The sequence below is a fragment of the Littorina saxatilis genome, linkage group LG15, assembly GCF_037325665.1.
Source record: "Littorina saxatilis isolate snail1 linkage group LG15, US_GU_Lsax_2.0, whole genome shotgun sequence".
Lineage (NCBI taxonomy): Eukaryota > Metazoa > Mollusca > Gastropoda > Littorinimorpha > Littorinidae > Littorina > Littorina saxatilis.
The window spans coordinates 45,784,506-45,805,951 of NC_090259.1; the positions used below are offsets into that span (position 1 = coordinate 45,784,506).

The 21,446-nt window shown below is 41.9% G+C and overlaps 1 protein-coding gene across 1 annotated transcript in view; it reads right to left on the bottom strand.

The window, feature by feature from the left end:
- LOC138949462 (uncharacterized) overlaps nucleotides 1–21,318 on the bottom strand; it is a 166,847-nt gene extending 145,529 nt beyond the window's left edge. The window contains exons 1-3 of the mRNA XM_070321294.1: nucleotides 21,232–21,318; nucleotides 11,126–12,661; nucleotides 6,681–6,740 (exon numbers count right to left, since the gene is read on the bottom strand). Of these exons, the coding sequence (XP_070177395.1) occupies nucleotides 6,681–6,740; nucleotides 11,126–12,661; nucleotides 21,232–21,298 (1,663 nt within the window). The 5' untranslated portion in view covers nucleotides 21,299–21,318. The remainder of the gene's footprint in view (nucleotides 1–6,680; nucleotides 6,741–11,125; nucleotides 12,662–21,231) is intronic.
- Between the last annotated feature and the right edge of the window lie 128 nt (nucleotides 21,319–21,446).

The window sequence follows — 21,446 nt, forward strand, 5'->3', positions numbered from 1 at the left end:
TGACGATGGCTGCATCTGGCTCGCAGTGAAACACTCCCCTTTCCCCACAGGCCTCAGTAGCAGAACAGACTAAACTGAACTTAGCACGTTCTGCTTCCAACCTGGATGGAGTTAGAGGGTTCTGCTTCCAAGATGAGCAGGAGAAATGCTTGGAGCCAGAACAAATTATGACTTATAAATACGCAATTATGCAAGATTTTCAAGAATCCTTTACAGAAAGTGAGAATCATGTTACCATAAGTCAAATAACTATAAAGTTGCAAAACAGGTTATTTTGAGGTAATTGGTTCTGGTTTTAGCCCATCGATGGACAGGAAGAAATTGCTATTCACAACACAATGAGTCACGTTCACATAAAATTTGAGCCCGGTCACTTTTATAGTTTCCGAGAAAAGCCCAACGTTAAGTTGTGTGTTGCCGAACAGAAAAGGCTAGTTATCTCCCTTGTTTTTCTGATAACGTTCACAAAAGGCTACAGATGTAAATACTTTGATGTAAAGAATAATCCTACAAAGTTTCAATCACATCCGATGAACTTTGTCAAAGATATAAAATGTCTAATTTTTCCTTTGACGCTGACCTGTGACCTTGAAAAAGGTCAAAGGTCAACGAAACCATCGTTAAAGTGTAGAGGTCATTGGAGGTCACGACTAAACAAAATATGAGCCCGATCGCTTTGATAGTTTCCGAGAAAAGATATAAAATGTCTAATTTTTCCTTTGACGCTGACCTGTGACCTTGAAAAAGGTCAAAGGTCAACGAAACTATCGTTAAAGTGTAGAGGTCATTGGAGGTCACGACTAAACAAAATATGAGCCCGATCGCTTTGATAGTTTCCGAGAAAAGTCCAACGTTAAGGTGGTGTCTACGGACGGCCGGCCGGCCGGACGGCCGGCCGGACAGACTAACACTGACCGATTACATAGAGTCACTTTTTCTCAAGTGACTCAAAAATGGCGTGCAGCGGTACTGACACTGTCATCGAAATTCTGTTATATTTTGTGGATTCAAGCCAGACCAAAGCAGGCGGCGAGAATGCCTTCCTTCTACGGGTCGGTCTTTCCGAAGACGAAATATCAAGGTATGTTGATTTATGTTGCTCTATGACTGTTCTGAATGTAGGCAAAGGTCTTGAAATTTGTTCAAGATCTTTGAGTTTGAGTGAGATCATTGACATTGTCGACATTGCCACGTCCGGCTGTCACTCGCTCAGTGTGACCTCGACTGGCTCGAGATCGAGTCTGCGTGTAGCCAAAACCGAAACTAGAAATGTGTTTTTTCATCCCAGCAACGTGGACACGCTTGGCATAGATTCTAATTGTCGCTTCTTTGCATTAAGCTTGGATTTATTTTAGCGCCTGTAAACTTTAATATCAACAATGGGTTAAATTCAGAAACAATGGCGGGGAGACGTGCCAGTTTGGGTCACTTGATCCTCATGTCAAAGACGATCAAAGTCATGTTCGTTGGGGATTTTGTCAGGCATGCTACTTTTCCGGTAATTGCCGGAAATTCGATAAAGCCGTTTTCAAAATCCGGTAAAGTCAAATTTATTCCGGTGAAGTTGACAAATTTCCGCAAAAACGATCCGTGTGAATATTGCGCAACGCGACCGGGCGCCGGTCTGAATGAAGCCAGCGCACAGTAGTGTTGTTTTCACCAGTTAGGAGGTGTTGAATGGTGGTGGGGGGAGGCTAAAATGAGATTTTTAACAAGATCACAACACTATTACAGCCCTGAAAATGATGCCCAGAATGCACCAGATTGCACAGATTTTAACCGTTTTTTGAAAAAAAAATTCGGGGGGGCATGCCCCCGGACCCCCCTAGTTGGCTCGCCTGCTTCGCAGGCTCAGGCTTGTGGCTTCGCCACTGGCACTGCGCGCTTCTTTCGGGTAAAACCATTTTTGGCCTGTAGCATTCCTGTTTGTTTTTCAAGGCCATGAAACCAGGCGATGGTGTACCTCAAATTGTATGGCAAAGTTGAAAATAAAGAACCCATCACACATACATGTACTTTAATTTCAATCCACCCAATAGTTTTTGAGAAAATAGGTTTACAAGATTTAGCTCTGGAAATGTGAAATTGTGCAAGTATATATTCATGTGTGTGAGACGGTGAGGGTGTGGGAGTTGAATGTCAGTGTATGAGTGGAGAGAGAGAGAGAGAGAGAGAGAGAGAGAGAGAGAGAGAGAGAGAGAGAGAGAGAGAGAGAGAGAGAGAGAAAACAATGAAAACAACATTCTTGTTACTGATTACAAATCATGATATGTATTTCTATGTGTTTATGAAAGAGAATTCAAAAAATAATAATAAGAAAGTGCAACAGTTCTCACTTTGTGTTGAATAAACAATAGATGCAGAGGGGCGAATTAATGTGTGGTTGTGTTTACTTTGACACGTGCTTTCTGTACATGCAACTTTTACCGTGACCGTGATTTGCCACTGGTGTTCGTGATCGTGAAAACAAAAATCAAGGTAACTGTGATCGTGAAAGCTAAAATTTCCCTTCCCGTGATCGTGATGATACCCCCCCCCCCCCTTTGGGGCCCTCGATTATGCAGAGAGGGGGCAAGGATAGGGGGGTGGGGCAGGGATGAAGGTTGGTTAGAGTGCTAGTTGGACATGAGAGTGTTATGGGGTGAGGATGGTGCTGATATTAATAAGCATAATCAGTTAAAGCTCACAGCTATCTTGATCTTCACAGACATGAATTGCATGGGCCTAATGAGTCCACAAGCATGTACCTTTATTTTTGCCCTTGAGTTATAGGTGGAAGGAAATGTTGAGTGGTAAACACAGGTTGTATTGATCACTGGGTCAGCCTGCGGTCAGTCCCCTTTGATCTGCAGATTGCATCAGCATAAACAAACACAACGTCATCATCGTAAACAGCCTGCATGGTCAATCATGAATCTAAGAATACAAACACTGGATCTAATTTGAGAGTCTGCAAACGAGTCATTAGTTTGAAAATTCAATGAAAATCTGGCAGTCAATGAAGCAGATTGATCTGGCCTTGCGCTTGTGTTTGCAAGCAGGTACATGTTTGAACATCCCTTATCTTACCGTTATCATTCAACAGATTGATATTTTGCATGACGATTCCTGCCGATGAGCTAAACAAACAATGAAAATCACAGAAGTGGTAAGATTTTGAAGACGAAATTCAGTCATACAAACAAACTCAACAGAAAGAATCTAGCTAACTACCGTACAGCTTTCAACAAAATCAACGCATTTGCATGCCTTAGTCATTCCTGCCTTGATTCCAATAATTCTACATGATCGTAATGCACAAAAAATACGAAAACGAGCTGATCAAAATGAGTAACACTGCCTCACCTGCTATGATTGTACTGTGAAAGCGAAGGTCGTCTGCGATTCGAGATTTCAAAGTCGAACAGCGGCGTTTCTGCACTCTCAGCGGTTATCTTGCTTGGAAATGTGAAGAGCATGACTTGAAATCGCACGGAAGGCACCATTCTACTTTTTCGTTTAGGCGTTGTTTTTGTAAAATCTCCGAAAATGTCATTTCGAAAAAGGCGGTCGCCATTTTTGGAGGTGCCAACTTCTTTGAGTGGGGCTGGTAGCTAGCTGGTCCAAACGGGAGCCTCCCATTCGGTATGCAATCCTGGGAAAAAAGCTTCGTGCACCCCGACCGGGAGGGAGCGGACCGACTTGGGCAGATCTCCCATTGGTTGTCACCCACTGTTGCTTCGTGCACCTCGGCCCTGATCACTCAGCCACCTTGCAAATTTCCGTTACATCTTCCATTCTCGGGTTCTGTTTGCTCCAAATACTAGCGCGAATCCAGATGAGGGTCTTTGTCATTGTTCTGTGAAATGTGGAGAGGCTGCTATTTATAGTTTTATATTTATTGTATATCAACTGCGGCTACCCAGCAAAAACACCACAAAAATCCTGGATTTGTTGTTTTTCAGGATTGTGGGGGATGCTCTCCTTTACACGCTAGATCAGCCTGACTGCGCGGCGGGATATAAATATATATCCCATGACCTCCCTGTTTTGTCTCTGTAAATGTACTCTAGGTATATTTCTTGTATTTCCATTGTTCTCTTGTTACATCTATGATGTAACTATTGCACTCTTATAACACATAAAATAGTGGATAAATAAGGGTGCACGAAATACATCATAGCTGGCTCTACTTTCTGTCGTCCTTGACATTCCAAAGTGCACATGTACCTGTCGACCGGATGTGCAACGGGTTACCACGCTTTTGAGAACTTGCGCGAGAGTCGTTCAGTGCTATTGCTGAGTTTTAGTCTCGACTTGCCGAGACTATCATCACAGCGTCATAGATTTCATGACGTCTGTCGTCCATCGCGTCATATTATGGGGATGTAATCTGTTATGTTTCCTTCTATTCGCTGCTCTATTTCTCTCTTGTGATCAACATGACAAGCCGTATGTGCTTGAGTGTGTGTGCTCGTGCTCTCAACTAAAACAGAAGTCAAACTAGCAATCGTTAAAAACCCAGTCCGTCCGACCAGCACTGCTATGTTCAGCCTATGGTCATGTGAAGTTACAGCGTGCCCGGTACACACGTCCTTATCGGTACATCATCGACTACGATTGTTCTCTGGACAAGCTGTTTAATGCATTTTGCGAGTATCTCTAGCTCTTCTGTGGTGCAGTAGGCCCTATAGATGGTGAAGGTGTCCACGATCTCAGGAGATGCGTGTGTAACCACTAGGTATTAAGTCAAATCCGTGTAAGAGGCTTTCAATTGACGGGGACAACCAAGCCACCATTATGCACCGACTTGACATAGATCAACAGACGTGCCTTTAGAATAAGGTATGTGCAGAGGTGCCTCATCTGAACACACAACTAAAGCTTGATGTTTCCGTCACAATTTGTCTTTTTGATCTTCATATGATATACAGGTTACAACACTCGTGAATTTTTATATGGCTTGTATTTCAGTCAAGACCCAGCGGGAACATCAAAGGGACTCACTCGCCAGAGGCTCGTGAGTCCCTTGATATTCATCCGCTGGGTCTTGACTAAAATACAAGCCATATAAAAACCCACTCGTGTTGTAACCTATATATATGTGAAATGTGGAGTGGCTGCTATTTTGTAGTTTTAGATTTATTGTATATCAACTGCAGCTACCCAGCAAAAACACCATAAAAACAAGAAGGGCAAAGCCCATACGACTCACATGCTTGACCTTGACCTTTACATGACCTTGACCTTCAGGGTCAAGGTCAAATAACTAAACCTAGCAATGACATCATACACTAAGAACTGCTTTACACATTTTTCCTACCAAAATACATGTGACCTTGACCCAAGGTCAAGGTCATCCAAGGTCATGCAACACAAAGCTGTTAATTCAAGACATAGGAAGTACAATGGTGCTTATTGGCTCTTTCTACCATGAGATATGGTCACTTTTAGTGGTTCACTACCTTATTTTGGTCACATTTCATAAGGGTCAAAGTGACCTTGACCTTGATCATATGTGACCAAATGTGTCTCATGATGAAAGCATAACATGTGCCCCACATAATTTTTAAGTTTGAAACAGTTATCTTCCATAGTTCAGGGTCAAGGTCACTTCAAAATATGTATACAATCCAACTTTGAAGAGCTCCTGTGACCTTGACCTTGAAGCAAGGTAAACCAAACTGGTATCAAAAGATGGGGCTTACTTTGCCCTATATATCATATATAGGTGAGGTATTCAATCTCAAAAACTTCAGAGAAAATGGGAAAAATGTGAAAAATAGCTGTTTTTTTGAGAACATTTATGGCCCCTGCGACCTTGACCTTGAAGCAAGGTCAAGATGCTATGTATGTTTTAGGGGCCTTGTCATCATACACCATCTTGCCAAATTTGGTACTGATAGACTGAATAGTGTCCAAGAAATATCCAACGTTAAAGTTTTCCGGCACCATTGTACTTCCTATGTCTTGGATTAACAGCTTTGTGTTGCATGACCTTGGATGACCTTGACCTTGGGTCAAGGTCACATGTATTTTGGTAGGAAAAATGTGTAAAGCAGTTCTTAGTGTATGATGTCATTGCTAGGTTTAGTTATTTGACCTTGATCCTGAAGGTCAAGGTCATGTCAAGGTCAAGCATGTGAGTCGTATGGGCTTTGCCCTTCTTGTTTATACTTTTCCTTGGTTTCTCTTATCTCTTGTGTGAGCTTGGACTGGCCAGATGGAAGGCCACTTTCTTTTCATTTAAAACAGGTTTTAACGACTTTGAAACCCATGACTTACTGTTTGCAAATACCTTCACAGTTTCTTTTAGAATAATCATGTCTTCACAAAACATAATATAATCAGAAATATCATCAGAAGCTTCTGTAACATCAGCACACAAATCCAACACAATGTCCCAGTCTGTACAATCAAAATAGCTTTGCATTTCCTCCATCTTTTCAAAGAACACTATCTAATCTCTTTCCTTTCGAATGATAAATGTTGGGTATGGTAAGGGTTTAGAGAGATAAGTTTGCCGAGAGATTCAAACCCGACTTTACCGGACTTGTGGTACGGAGCGCTACAGACTGCACTAACGGGATTACTGTTTTGGAGGCAACAAATAGTAAATGTATAATTTGAGAGACACTGAGAGTGTGACAGTGAGAATGTCTGCGGAATTAAAATTGTTCTCTCTGCAAAGATAAACTTACCGAAGTTGCCTTCTACCTTTGATGCATCATTACATTTCGCGCATCGACATTTTGAATCACCTGCACACAAACACAACAATCATGCCATGAAGAAACAAGCCAGCAAGAACACCCTTCTCACACACAACAATCATGTCATGAAGAAACAAGCCAGCAAGAACACCCTTCTCACACACAACAATCATGTCATGAAGAAACAAGCCAACAAGAGCACCCTTCTCACACACAACAATCATGCCATGAAGAAACAAACCAGCAAGAGCACCCTTCTCACACACACACACACACACACACCAATCATGCCATGAAGAAACAAGCCAGCAAGAGCACCCTTCTCACAGACACAGCAATACAGTCAGGACAAAACACATTAGCGATAGCAACATTCTCATAAACACAGCATTGCAAACATGATGAACATACCAGCAAAAGCAACAATCTCACAGACACAGCAATACAGTCACGATGAAACATACCAACAAGAGCAACATTCACACAGACACAACGATTAAAGGGTCCCAACAGGCTTTTGTTGGTGTCAAAAACGCGTTCATTTGCGTTTTGGCGTGACTTAGGTTAACCAGACATATGCATGCTGTAGGAAATTGTTTTCTCACCTTCCCTCACAGGGTTTAGTTTATTTCGGAATCGTTTTGGGCCCCAATCCGACGAATTTCGTGGCTGAAGCGAAGCGTTTTCGCGTTCCGATCTGGCGGTCATTGTATCATATATAATTATATCGCGAACGTCCGCGAGAGTACGGAAGTGCTTGAGCCTTGAGTCGGATGGAAACAAATGAAAACTCAAGCCCGAGTCCTTTTTTTGAAACTCCGAACATACGGCAGCAGCACACTCTCTCGGCATGATGTCGGGAGTACGCGCGCATCCACGGCTGCAGTAAAGACGCAGACCGAGCGTCGCTACTTTCGCTTCCGATTCCTGTAAGTGACGTCACAGCCAACGGCTTGCCGCCGCGGGGATTTTGAAGTCTCGCGTATCAGACGAATTTGGCCGCTTTTTGAGCATGCATTATGTGTAAAATTAGACTGATGCAACACAAAACCTGTGATTTACTGTTCCGTTTTTGCATCTTTAGATGCTTACCTATATCATTAAATCAACCCCAACTGCTTTATCTGACCTTAAAAAGAGCGTGTTTGGGGTCCTTTAATACAGGCATGATGAAACATACCAGCAAGAGAATAATTCTCACACACAGCAATAAGTCATGATAAAACATACCAACAAGATCAACAATCTCACAGGCGCAGCAATACAGTCATGATGAAACATACCAGCAAAAGCAACAATCTCACAGACACAGCAATACAGGCATGATGAAACATACCAGCTAAAGCAAAGTTCTCACAAACACAGCGATTCAGTCATGATGAAACATTCCAGCAAGATTAATCAAAGAGAGCTACCGCAATCCTGGAAAACGGCAAGAAATCCTGGTTTTGATGGTGTTTTTGCTGGGTAGCTGGAGTAGATATGCAATAAATATATAACAACTCGTAGCAGCCTCTCCAAATTTGACAAAACGATGACAAAGACCACCATCTGTATTCGTTCCAGTGCTTAGAGCAAACAGAACCTGAGAATGGACGTTGTAAAATTGTGTAAGCGTTCGTAATGCCTCAGAGACAAAAGTGACATGCATGCAACTTTGTAGGGTTTGCAAGGGATGGTGTCACCACATGTGTACCAAGTTTCAGAAGTATTTGTTCACGGGATCACAAGATATATTCGTCTGAAAAGAGGTAAGAAATATTGTCCCTTGTGTGTTCCTGCATTTTTTTTAAAGGACACTTTCTCTAGTTTTGTTTCCCGTCCTCCGATAGGACGCATATAGTCTTTAAAGATTATGAACAACTTGCTCAACATCTTTTGCAGAAAAGAACACGTGTTTTGAAAACGCCAGGATTTCTTGCCGTTTTCCAGGCTTGCGGTTGCTCTCTTTCACACGCTAGATCAGCGTGACTGCGCGGCGGATATAAACTAAATGTGTATGTCCTGTCAGGTAAGACACCAAACAAACTTTCTGATGTAACAAATGTAAAATGTGTACGAACAGAAACGCTTTTCGTACGAACTGAAACATTCTATTTTGTACGAACGGAATCGGCATGTTTAAAAAAACAACAAGTGATTGTACAAAAGCAATTAGTTTCTATGAACTTCTGTTCAAGGGAAATGTCGTAACAGGCAATGGTTTTGGTGCTCATGTGCAAATCAGGGTTCAGTTTTGATTACAGAGCGAGAAAAACAAGAACATGTTGGAAAATCATGCAATGCTGCCACGTTTGACCCGAGTGTGCAATCATGAGATCGACTGGCACCTTGGTATTTATTGTACACATAGCCCAATCAATTTGCTACCTAATCCTTGCAATATCACAAATGTGCGCTGACCACACGATTTACTGCAAATTTATTTCCTCGACCAAGTGCCGAAAATGACGCTGTATGAACGCTGACCAAGACAAAACATGTGCATTCAGACACTTGAGTGACCTAATTTCTGACACTATGACATCATAACATGATGTCATCACCATCATTCCTTGGGCATAAACCTCGCGACGGCTACAAGACCTGTGTACGGGACGCTTTAAACTGCGTGCATCGGAAACCTCGCGACGGCTACAAAGTTAGACCTGTGTACGGGACGCTTAAAACTGCGTGCATCGAAAACCTCGCGACGGCTACAAGGTTAGACCTTTGTACTGGACGCTTTAAACTGCGTGCATCGGAAACCTCGCGACGGCTACAAGGTTAGACCTTTGTAAGGGAAGGGCTCCTAATATGGACCACTTTGTGTTTCATGCTGATAACTAGCTTGCATGTTTTCTTGCGAAGATATTTCATTTTGTGTTTGGTAGTCCTCTCTTAGGTTAACCGTTAGGTCTAATTAGAGTGACATAGCTTTGATAGACATTCAGCAAAAAACAAATACAGACAAAATCACAAATGATCCATATGAGGAGCCTGGGCGCCTAATATGGACCAGTGAAGCGGCCTACACGAATCACTGTAAAAAGCCCCCTATACTTCAAAATAACATGATACAACTTAGTGTACAAGTCAGACTAATTCAAATATGCTTTAGATTTATCTGTTTCGGGTTGATGAGAGCATTATTTGAAGCACACCAGAAAACTAAAGAAGCTTATCAAAAACAGAGTGAAAATAAGTGAAATTATCAACTTCCACGAAAAGAAAACTTTTTGTTATATTTTTTTTAATCTCGAGGGCTAGTTATAGGTTGTTTCCAGCAAGCTTCCTAATGAATTAATGAAAATAGCCTTTAGCTTTTATTTTCTTCGATTTGTTGAAGGTGGTCCATATTAGGGGACTCGCACATACTTTGAGATTTTGCTATTATTTTTTGTTTGCAGTAGAAACTCGGGGTCAACACTGCTAAAATGTAACAAATGCGGTCTTAGCTGTCATATAGCAATTTTTGTGGGATAAAAGTTTTGGCTGTGGATAGAAACGAGTCCGTTTTAGGCGGCAAATTTAGAGTGAACGCTGCCAAAAGTGAAAAAAAGGTAAAAAACCTAACGGTTTTGAGATTTGTGTTTCTGCAACTGTTTTGACATGTGGAAGTTATCCAGAGAGGGTGAATACAGCGAATACAACTGTTTTGAGCGCTCTAGCGCCGTTAGTTTGTCAGAACAGGAGGTGGTCCATATCAGGAGCCGGTCCATATTAGGAGCCCTTCCCCTACTGGACGCTTTAAACTGCGTGCATCGGAAACCTCGCGACGGCTACAAGGTTAGACCTTTGTACTGGACGCTTTAAACTGCGTGCGTCGAAAACCTCGCGACGGCTACAAGGTTAGACCTGTGTACGGGACGCTTAAAACTGCGTGCATCGGAAACCTCGCGACGGCTACAAGTTTAGACCTTTGTACTGGACGCTTTAAACTGCGTGCATCGGAAACCTCGCGACGGCTACAAGGTTAGACCTTTGTACGGGACGCTTTAAACTGCGTGCATTGGCAAAAATCGGTCGTTCAGAAAGAAGTCCTTACGTGCTTTCTTCTGTCCAGCTACTACCGTTGGCCAGTTAATACTTGTTCATACGACCTCGACAAACCTCTTTTTTTCTGCATGAACATTGATAAGTAACGTAGTACGTGATTCATTGATGTACACAAAATAATGTTTTATTGATAATATCTAAAGCTAAAAATGTCAGTTATGATCACGTTCAAAACTAGAGTTTTCAGCAAAATCATATTTGACCAACACCAGATAAATATTTGTAAAAAAAAAGAAAGGATAATAAGGTATTTACCATTTTTCATTCTACAGATTTGTACATATTGCTTCGAGGAACCTGTGCACCAAATGTGTAATGAATCGCACGAGTAATTTAAATACACTAGTATACCCTTGAACGAGCTGGTAATCGTGGTAAAACATGCTGTCACTTACTATTTGCAGCTCTTTCACCTCTGTGGACGGCGTTGTACACGTCACGCTTGTGTGGTGTCGCCTTGCTGTCAAGTACCATCGCCTCGGCTTCCATCGTGTTCCCACCTTCTTTCAGGACCACAGTTCTCTCTTTCTCTCGTGGCGGTTGAGCCGCGGAACTACTTTCGTTCGCACGTCCTTTACGGGAATTCTGGTTGGTGTCTGCTTCGTTGGTGGCTTTGTTCGCGGCCATTGCACTGGGCTCTTTCCCAAAGGGGGGCAAGGCTGTACTATTTCCATGGCCGTTTGCCTTGCCGATATGTGGTACGGGCTCTGCTTTGATCTGATTTTTCTTCAAAGGTAGGGCGACTGCATCCATCTCTTCATGGTCTTGCTGGAGGGGAGAAGAGGTTGTTCCCTTCCCTGTGACATCCTGTCTCCACGGATCGGGCGTGTAGCCTGGTACGTTCTCATCTCTGTGTGTGTGTTGAGACACCGGGTCGTTTTCAAACCGGTCTTTCGTTGGGGAAGCAGACACCGTCTCGTGTTCATTCTGCCCTTTCCTGGCGTGTTGTCCTATGCCCCCTTTATTCTGCCTTTTCTGGGGGAGTTTGGGCGCTGTGTGAGTTTCACCAAGGTCCGTTTTTGGATCGGTTAAGACGGCCTGGTTTTCGTTGTGTTTCTTGATGTAGCCATTTATTGATGCTTCTTTGATGAAGCCTTTTGCTGGTGCCTCTTTGATGAAGCCTTTTGCTGGTGCCTCTTTGATGAAGCCTTTTGCTGGCGCTTCTTTGATGAAGCCTTTTGCTGGTGCCTCTTTGATGAAGCCTTTTGCTGGCGCTTCTTTGATGGAGCCTTTTCCTGATGTTTCTTTGATGGGAGTGTTTCCTGATGCTTCATTGATGGAGCCTTTTTCTTGTGCTTCTTTGATGGAACCGTTTCCTGGTGCTTCTTTGATAGAGCCTCTTCCTGGTGCTTCTTTGATGGAGCCTTTTTCTGGTGTTTCTTTGATGGAGCCTTTTTCTGGTGTTTCTTTGATGGAGCCGTTTACTGGGTCTTCTTTATTGGAGACTTTTTCTAGTGCTTCTTTGATGGAACCGTTTCCTGGTGCTTCTTTGATGGAGCCTTTCTGTGGACGGCGGGACAAGGTGCCGCTTGTATCCTGGGTTTTCATCAGAAAAGGCGAGACATCCTCTATCCAACTGCCTTCTGTTTGGTCCCAAACCGCCATGGGTTTCTTCGGCTTTGTGCGACCGTTGGTAGGATAGCTCTGGATCGGGGCCGTTTCGTTGTCATCGTTTTTTAAGCGATGGTCCAATACCTGTTCTTCCCTGTGGATATTCTTTACAGGAGACAACACTGGACCCGCGTGTTCTGTGTCCTTGGCCTTCTGGCGAGCGGCAGTGACTCCTTCGCTCTGGTCGTGCTGAGAGAGAGGACCACTGGTCTTCTGGTCGTTGGGATGGGACGACGTCTTTTGCGACTCTTCTTCATCGTGAGTCGAACTGTGTGAGCTGTGCCAAGAGGAGGCTCGTAAATCATTGGTGCTGCCTCTTGCTGAAAGTAGGAAATATTATGTCGTATAACATTAACAGCATAACTTATGTTAGTATTTTACAACATGTGTTAAGGAGTTACTTCAATGTCCCGGGGTTTTCTTTATACAATGATTTGTTTAACCTGCATCACATAACAATGGTTTTATAGCTGAACATCTTTCAAAAAAAGAAAAACTGTGGCCGTTGTGTTTTGTTTTTTGTTTAAACACAGGTAGTACAACACGAAAACAGTGTTTGCTCAAAACAGAGAACACGCCTATTGCAGGGAACATACGTACACTTCATGACAAATAGTTAACAACAAAGTTTCACACAATGATTTGTGATCAGGAAATCTATTTTGAGCACCACATTGCTTGGTAAATGTCCTGTTTTCTCAATTTATAATGTTGATAATTGCTGCTCGTTTTTGAAACAGACTATGGTGTATTTTTAGACTCATGAACAGTTCTGTATGATGCTAGTTATTGATACCCTGATCTTGCGTATGACAGAATCAATTTTGATTCTGCTATTCTGGACAATTTCACCATTACATTAGTTTCATTGTTTTATATCAACTCGATGAACATATTGTTGTGAAAAAAATGTCATATATATTTCGACGTCATGATTTGAGGTAGGCATTTGACAAATAGATCGTGACTGAGATCGCTCAAAAAACCTCTGAAGTGAAAAGGTTATCGTGTTTGAACTGCACTTTGGAGTCTTTTGCACACTCTGGTACTAATTTGAGTGATTAGAACGGAAAGGTTAATGATAGAATCACCAAGAAATCGCATTTTTTAGCAGACTGCACTCTCTTTTCCAAGTTATAATAAGGCCAAATAAAAATATATGTTGGTTTAGGCTATAACGTGACTAAAAATGATAGGTAGGTCGGCTTTTTTTCTGGGTTTTTTTCTGTTCAATTTATTCGATTTTAAATGAGGTTACTTCCCTTAGTCTCGGTATGGTTCGCAAAATGTGCCAAAAGTTGTGTTTATTTAGAAATGAAAACAAAGCTTTAGGGTTGGCGGGAAAAAATAGGGTCGGTCGAGGTACACTAAACCAACATAAATTATATTTTTATTTGGCCTAACAGTTCTTAATGTTTGCAGTCAAAATACTCTCAGAAATAAGGCACCCTACCCTTCAACATTGTGATGCAGTTCGAGGCCGATGTCTGCTGATTTATCGTAGATCATTATTTCACACCAAACACAACGCTAAAGACACGTTCAAACTGCGTATCCACACAAGGTGAAAGCCTGAACATTTATTAACCTCTTTTCGGAAATTCAAGGTTTCCGCGAGAGTAACCTTTTCTAAGCTTGGTCATACCAACAATATGTGTAGCATGGGGCAACTTGTTGGATTTTTTCAAAAATAAAACCAACGTCTCTTATTCCGGATTATCCTAATAACATTATATACCGCAGGCGCCATTTTAGAAAGTTTTCCGATGATTTTGACCTTCAACATGACATGGGACATTTGCTGTACTGTAATTCAGAAATACCTACAAAGATTTGCTCAAAACTGCGCCGAAACTATGACAAATGATTAAATGAATTTTAATCAGCGAGCGGTTTGCTTTGCCCAGCTGTCCTGTCAGGAGTCAGGACTTCTGTTCGTCATCATTATTGTAGCCGCCGGCTATTTATAGCCCGGCTATATTTAGGTTTCGCTCGTGTGGAAGTTTGAAAGTCTAGTTGATTGTCGACTGGGGACTGGGGACTGTATCTCTGGTACTCTGGGGTCACTTGAGCTCAAATATGACGAGTAGCTTGGAATTGTGGGGCCAAGGGTTTGTGCAAAAAATTACGTTCCTAACGGTAGGCAAACGGAAGATATTAGCTTTACACGTTTTTCACTTTTTTGGCACCCGGCCAGGAAAAAAAATTCCCTGTAAAGCGGGTGCTAAACATTTGGCATAAGGACGCGCGTTTCAACCTAACACTTGACGTCGAAGACATGTGCTAAGTGAGACCTAAAACCTTTATACACGAAGCATGGAAGCTTTTACAAAGCATGGGTGTGTACACTAGTCAGATAACATGTTTTTTAATTCGTTTCAGCTGTTGTCAAAGACGTTTTCAACTTAAATTGAATGTGGTACAGTGGTCGCCGCTTATAAAAAAACGCGGTTAATAAAAACAGCCGTTTTTTAAATACAGTCTGGTCCGGTCCGGATTTACCACTATATAACCTATGTAAAATTCCGCCGGTTATTAAATACAGGGGTCGTTTAATAAAAACAATGTTTGTTCATTTTCTCTCTGCTCAGAGGGTTAGTAGTCGCCTTCTGGTCGTGAATTCTTGTCAGTAAACCGTCAGATGACAACTCAAGACACTTCAGCGTTTGTGTGAACAGTGATCACACCCTTGTAAACCGTCAGATGACAACACACACCCTTGTCAATAAACCGTCAGATGACAATGCAACACTGTCTGGTCTTTCTTCTCATTGGATGATGACAGCCCTGTCGCTGAGTGAGGAGGACCAGAGTGAAGCTGCTCTCCAGGAGATCATCTCCAACATCAAAGCTGTGGGTGCTGCTGCTGACGACGGCGATGGCCCCAACGAGGAAGAGGACGACGATGAAGAAGAAGAAGTCCCCACCCCTACCAATTCTCAGATGAGACAAGCGCTGCAAGTCCTCACAATGGGACTTGAGAGGAGGGGGTTTGATATCGCTTGTTCTAGCAAATCAGACTTGACAGTTTTCTCAAGGCTTGCACAATTTAAGAGCTTGCCTGTCCCCACTCATTACAATAAGAAACAACATCCAGTATGCAAGTATTTTCAGGGTATGAAGGTTTTAATATGATGTCGGTTCTTCTGGGGGCATGGAGAAACACCTTTCACAAAGTAGAACATACACAACAAATTCCAAACAATTGAGGTCACACCATAGTTTTACTCACAAACAAACAACAGCAATACTCAACTCAACTCAACTCAACTCAACTCAAATTTTATTGGCTTCAATTTTCATAGAAGAATTTGTCTTGCGCTTGGGAGAAAGTAAGAGTATAACATATAAAAACAGCATTCATATCACATTTCATGTATCACACACAGTAATCACTAGTATAAGCCTACAATTATCACATTTGTACCTGTATCATACATGCAAATAAATAGTATCACATTTCCACGTATCACACACAATATATACATTACATAACATACAGCAAGCTTCCATCTCCCGCGCCCCCCCCCCTCCCACACATACATATCCTCGCACGTGCGTCGACTCCATACAAATGACATCATCAGTCCATTAACTAAAATGCACAATGACTAGTAGTGGGTACATGATACTTAATACGTGCTCAACTAGACCTGCTAACTAAAATAATAACAGAAACAAAAACAAGGAATGGGCACAACATTTACACGTGTGTGACCTACTTACATCAGGTGCCTGTGATCTATAAATAACAATGATTGCGTTTAAAGTAAAACATGAATAATGCCGATGTTTACTAACAATGAATACATAACAACTAAGATAAGAATGTATGTGCTTTCATAATATGATTATTTTATAAAACACAGTGGGGAAATTTGGAAAATAATTTTTATACGAAACTGCGCACATCGAGTCGAGCTCTGTAGCGTGTGTGTTCGGAGGCAGGAGACACACATGGCTGTGGATATTAATTGTTCGGTGGATTAAAAAGGATACCCCGACTTCGGCAGGGCAGAAGGAGGTACAAGACGGTGTGCTGTATTGCTGTGTGTGTGTGTGTGCTGTGCAGACATTCTGTGTTATGTGCATGTTCTATTCTAGTCTGTCCGTAGGCTTCCTCTGAGGGCCTATTGTGTACAGGGGGAGGTCACTTCCGCCTTATAAACAAACACAATAAACAGTCTGCAAACGCCTACATGTTGTCGACACTAGGTGTACAGAAACAAAGAAGCACGTGAAGACGGGCTTTGTCAAGTAGACCATTATAGCGAATGAGCAACAGCTGATGATCCAGACCACCAAATTGACATGATTTCCCCTTATTCAGTTTGTGATTGTAGTCATATTGACGATGCATGACTTCAATTTTTCTAAGTAATAATAATAATAATAATAATAACGGGCATGTATAAAGCGCCTTATCAGAAGTTCAAAGCGCGTGACAACAATACATGTATACACAAATCATACAATCACTGTCAGATTCAAACAACACATCATGCACATCTCACATCCCCAGACTCTTGGTGCGTTTACGGATACATTCATTGTCACAATTACGACATGCTAATGTCTAACCTGGGTAAAATTCAATTCATGACTTTTTTTTAACTGGCATAGAAATTATGAGCATACCAAAATTATTTTCTTGTTAGACTGTCTTTTTCTTGTTCTTCTTCTGCGTTCGATATTCATGGCTGTCATATCGTCAGGTCAGTGGCTGCCATGAAGTCTGCAGTCTTCAGTGTCGGACTGTCAAATTAGATGATATTGTAAAGAACGTAAGTAACATCTCATGATATTCTAACTTCAATTACATCACCTGTCTCACAGTCTGCCTCTTTAAAAATAAATGAATAAATTCAGTAACATAATGTTTGGGTAAAAAATCAATTTTAAATGAAACAAAAGGTATGAGAAATAATCCTTACTTTTTTTGTAATAACCCTCACCACCAATTGTTTTATTTCATTTCCATTTTAACAGATTTAGCACTTCTCCGAAAGCCAGAAATACACTTTAAATCCCCCTCCCCTTTCATAAACCAATCAAATAACTAATTAAGGGAAAAAAACTTACATCATAAAAAATCAGAACCACCAAAACCACCCCCCACCCATCCAATAAAACCTGAATACAAAAACACTTCAAAATAAAAAATGAAAACATTTAATTCCACTTCAAAAATATAAAAGTTGTTATGCTTTATTTTCATTATCTCTTTACACACACAAAAATTGCTGTGCAAATCTTTTTAAAAACATCCATGCCTGAGACACCAGTAACCTGTTTATTATGTTGTTGACCTTGTAGCTTTTCAGTTTAAGAGGCTGTTAAAAAAAAAATTCTCTGGAATCTGCACTAAAGTCAATGATAACCACGAATAATACCGTTGTAAAAATATGACATCACCAAGACCGAAAAAATAACACCAACCGACACTCCTCACCCTTATTTCACCCACTATGCCAACCCAAAGACTGGAAAATAATAATCAAATACAGAATGAACAAAAAATGCTTGATTTCATTTCTTCAATCCCGTCGCGATATAACCTTCGTGGTTGAAAACGACGTTAAACACCAAATAAAGAAAGAAAGAAAGAAAGACTTCTTCAATGATAAGTTGAAAATCTTCATTCTTCATAATAATGTTATTGGCATAATGTGTAATTGCCACAATTTACAGAGTTTTATGAAAAATGATGCGATAAAAATCAAAGTGAAAACATTTGTTTATATACTGATACCTTATTTACCTTGTGGCTTGTGTGTCCCAGGTTTAGGAGCTGCTCAAACGTCCATTGCTCCTCAGTCTGCAAGAAAATAAGCGATGGCCTGAAGGAGAATGGAAAAAAATCCTTTGTCAGCACCCTGTGTATGTGTGTGGATGGGTGTGTTAGATAAATAGGCGGGGGGGGGGGAGGGGTGCAACAGCTACTACGCCTAATGCAGTCTGCAAAACAAGTGCAACACTTCTACAGAGCGTTTATGATACAAAGCTTCAAATAAGAAACACATTACAATCAAACGAAAGCTGAGCCTGTCATTGCAAAATAAGAAGGAATATACAACAATCCAGTGGCATGTAAAATACTGTTCCTTCAGAAAGATGGCTCTGACAGCAGAAACAATTTAACTTGAAGTTTGAGTCAAAAATTAGTTCTCTACATTAGCGAACGTACTTCAGTAATACCCCTCACACATGAAATATTCACAGACGAATAACAGTTTGTTCCCAATGTTGCTTCCGTGTATCGGTTAGATCCATCTCGGTTAGATCCATCTGCAGAGTACGGATTGTCATCCGTTTAAAAAGGAAAAACAATCAGAACTTGTCATCAGTGATCAACCTACCTTGCAAGAGTGGGGTGAAACACTCACTTCCTGCCAACATGTCTGCAGAAAAAAGGAAACAATGCCAATGGAAGCTTAAAATTATTCTTTTGTTCAATATGTGTACACGTGCTTCATTTCCGGGGTGAAAGTGTAAAATATATCGATGGATTGATAGAACAATATAGCCTCATACAAGTTCACCGCACCAAAAAATACTTATCAATCAACATTGTCATCACTCGATCAGCTATTCCATCTCTTTCATATGTGTGTGTGTGATGGTGTGAGCGTGTGTGTGTTTGTGTACGTGTGTGTGTGTGTTTGTGAACAAGCGTTGAAAAACGTATATTTACCTTGCTCTAGATCTACCGATTTTTGTAGGCGGAGACTTCTCTGCCGTGACAGCGGCTTCGTTTCCCTGGCAGAATTCAACATCTTGTACAGATCTGCCGGTGATTTTCATTTCCTCCGCTTCGTGAGTCACTTGATCCACAGATTTAACGAACATTTAATGTTCTTTTAGTTCTTGTGACGGAAGTAAAATCAAGGAATTAAGTGGGCATTCCTGAGTCCTCTGCTGGCTTCATGTCCACAAAGTAAATCGCACAAACTGGCAGGATTTGGGGGGTAGTTTATTACTTTGAAGAAGAACAGCTAGTCGTCGCTGCCCGTTCAGCATTCTTCGCGCGAGTTCCAAACAACTTGAAGAGCAGACATGTAACATGTGGGATTTTGGCAAGCGGAAATTACGTAGATCTAATGTCATTCAAGGGTGGGAATGTCAAGGCCAGTTTTTGACTGGTTTTGAACTGAAGTTGGGCTCCGAATGGAAATAAACACTTCCTCCAGCTGCGCGACCCATTGATAACAACAGTTGGAACTGGAAGTGGAAGGAAGATGAACAGGTCTTGCGAACTGGCTACACACTGTTACGGTTCAAGTTTAAGTTCAAAGTAAACACTCAACTGAGGTTGCAGGCAATGGCGGACTTGACTTCCTTCATAACCAAATATCACTCTTCTGACAAAAACACGCAAATGCTATGTTAAACCGGAAAATACGTAAACCGGATAAGGAAGCGCATCAAAACCAAAATGGCAGCCCCCATGAAATCCCAAAGGTCAAGCAAACAAGTCGTGAATAGGTAATATTGTAATTAGTAATACTGTATGATTGCGATTGACAATTGTCCTTTTTTTGTCTTTATTTTTATGTCTGGAGGTATCCCACGAACCCTATACTGTAATCGACTTGAGAAATGTTCATGCCGATTTCTTCTTCTTCTGCGTTCGATGTTGGTGGCCGTGCTAGATCCTCAGACCAGTGGCTGCCAGGAAGTCCGCAGTGTTCATGCCGATAATACATGATACAGAATGATTCTTAGTGACCTAAATGAGGCAACAGTTGGAGATGGAAGTTCACCAAACATTTGGAACATACTAACTAAAATACTGTGGGTAACATGGGACTCTTCGTTCTTTGAGCAAACGCCACCCCAGGCCGCTTTGGCCGGGTAGACATTCCATAGTTTCCAAGTCTATGGATTAAGCTCGCGTAAGAAGATGACGCCGAAAGGCTTTGACGTCAATGCATCATGACATCATCCCCTCTCTGCGTTCTTTCTCTCTCGCGGTGTGTGTGTGTGTGTGTGTGTGTGTGTGTGTGTGTGTGTGTGTGTGTGTGTGTGTGTGTGCATTTTGTGCACATGTGTTTAGTGTTAGTGTGTGTGTATGTAAGAGAGAGAGATAGATAGAGAGAGAGAGAGAGAGAAAGAGAGAGAGTGAGCGTGTGGTTATTTATGTATGTGTGCGTGCGTGTGCGAGTGTGCACGTGTGTGGGTTTGTGTGTAAGAGAGAGAGAGCGTGTGTGTTTGTTTGTGTGTGTAGGGGGTGTAAGAGAGAGAGAGAGAGAGGGTGTGTGTGTCCATGAGTATGTTCGTGAGTGTGTGTGTATGTTTGTGTGTGTATGGGTGTTTGTGTGTAAAGGCGTGTGTGTCCGTCTGTCTTTATGTGCGTATGAGTGTGTGTATGAAGTTTGTGTGAGTGACTCAGTGAGTGAGAGAGTGCGTGTGAGTGAGCGTGAGTGAGTGAGCGTGAGTGAGTGTGTGTGTGTGTGTGTGTGTGCGTGTGTGTGTGTGTGTCCGTCTGTCTATGTGCGTATGAGTGTGTATTTTGTGTGTATGACATTCGTGTGAGTTGATGTGTGTGTGTGTGTGTGTGTTTGTGAGTGTGTACGTGCGTGTGTGTGTGTGTGCGTGTGTGTGTGTGACCATGGGTGTGCGTGTGTGTGCGAGAGAGAGAGAGAGAGAGAGAGAGACACACACACACACACACACAAACACAGCGGACGTATCCTTCGCTGGGGGTATGCAGTGCCTTGGTTTTGCACTTCTACTTAATTGGTAAAACGGCAGTGTATCTGAAGCATGGTGGAATCCTTTTGTGAGTTAGGCGCATAGAGTTGAACTGAATGACTCGGGAAATTGTGGGACACCAGTTCACAAAACATATCTCCGAGCAAAACAGAAACGATTCGCAGAACGTACTTACACGTACAGGGCTGTGGCGAAAAGTGCAGCAGACCGAAGCATACCAACACGAAAACTGTGCGCTTCATTTCATCTTCCTGCTGGAACTTCTCTGGAGATACGTCATCATGACGTCAAAGTCGTTTGCTTTGGTTTGTGTCTGTCTCGGACACACTAACGCATCAGAAACACTTGTCTCAGCCAGCCCCGACTGACTATAGCTACGATCAAGTCTGC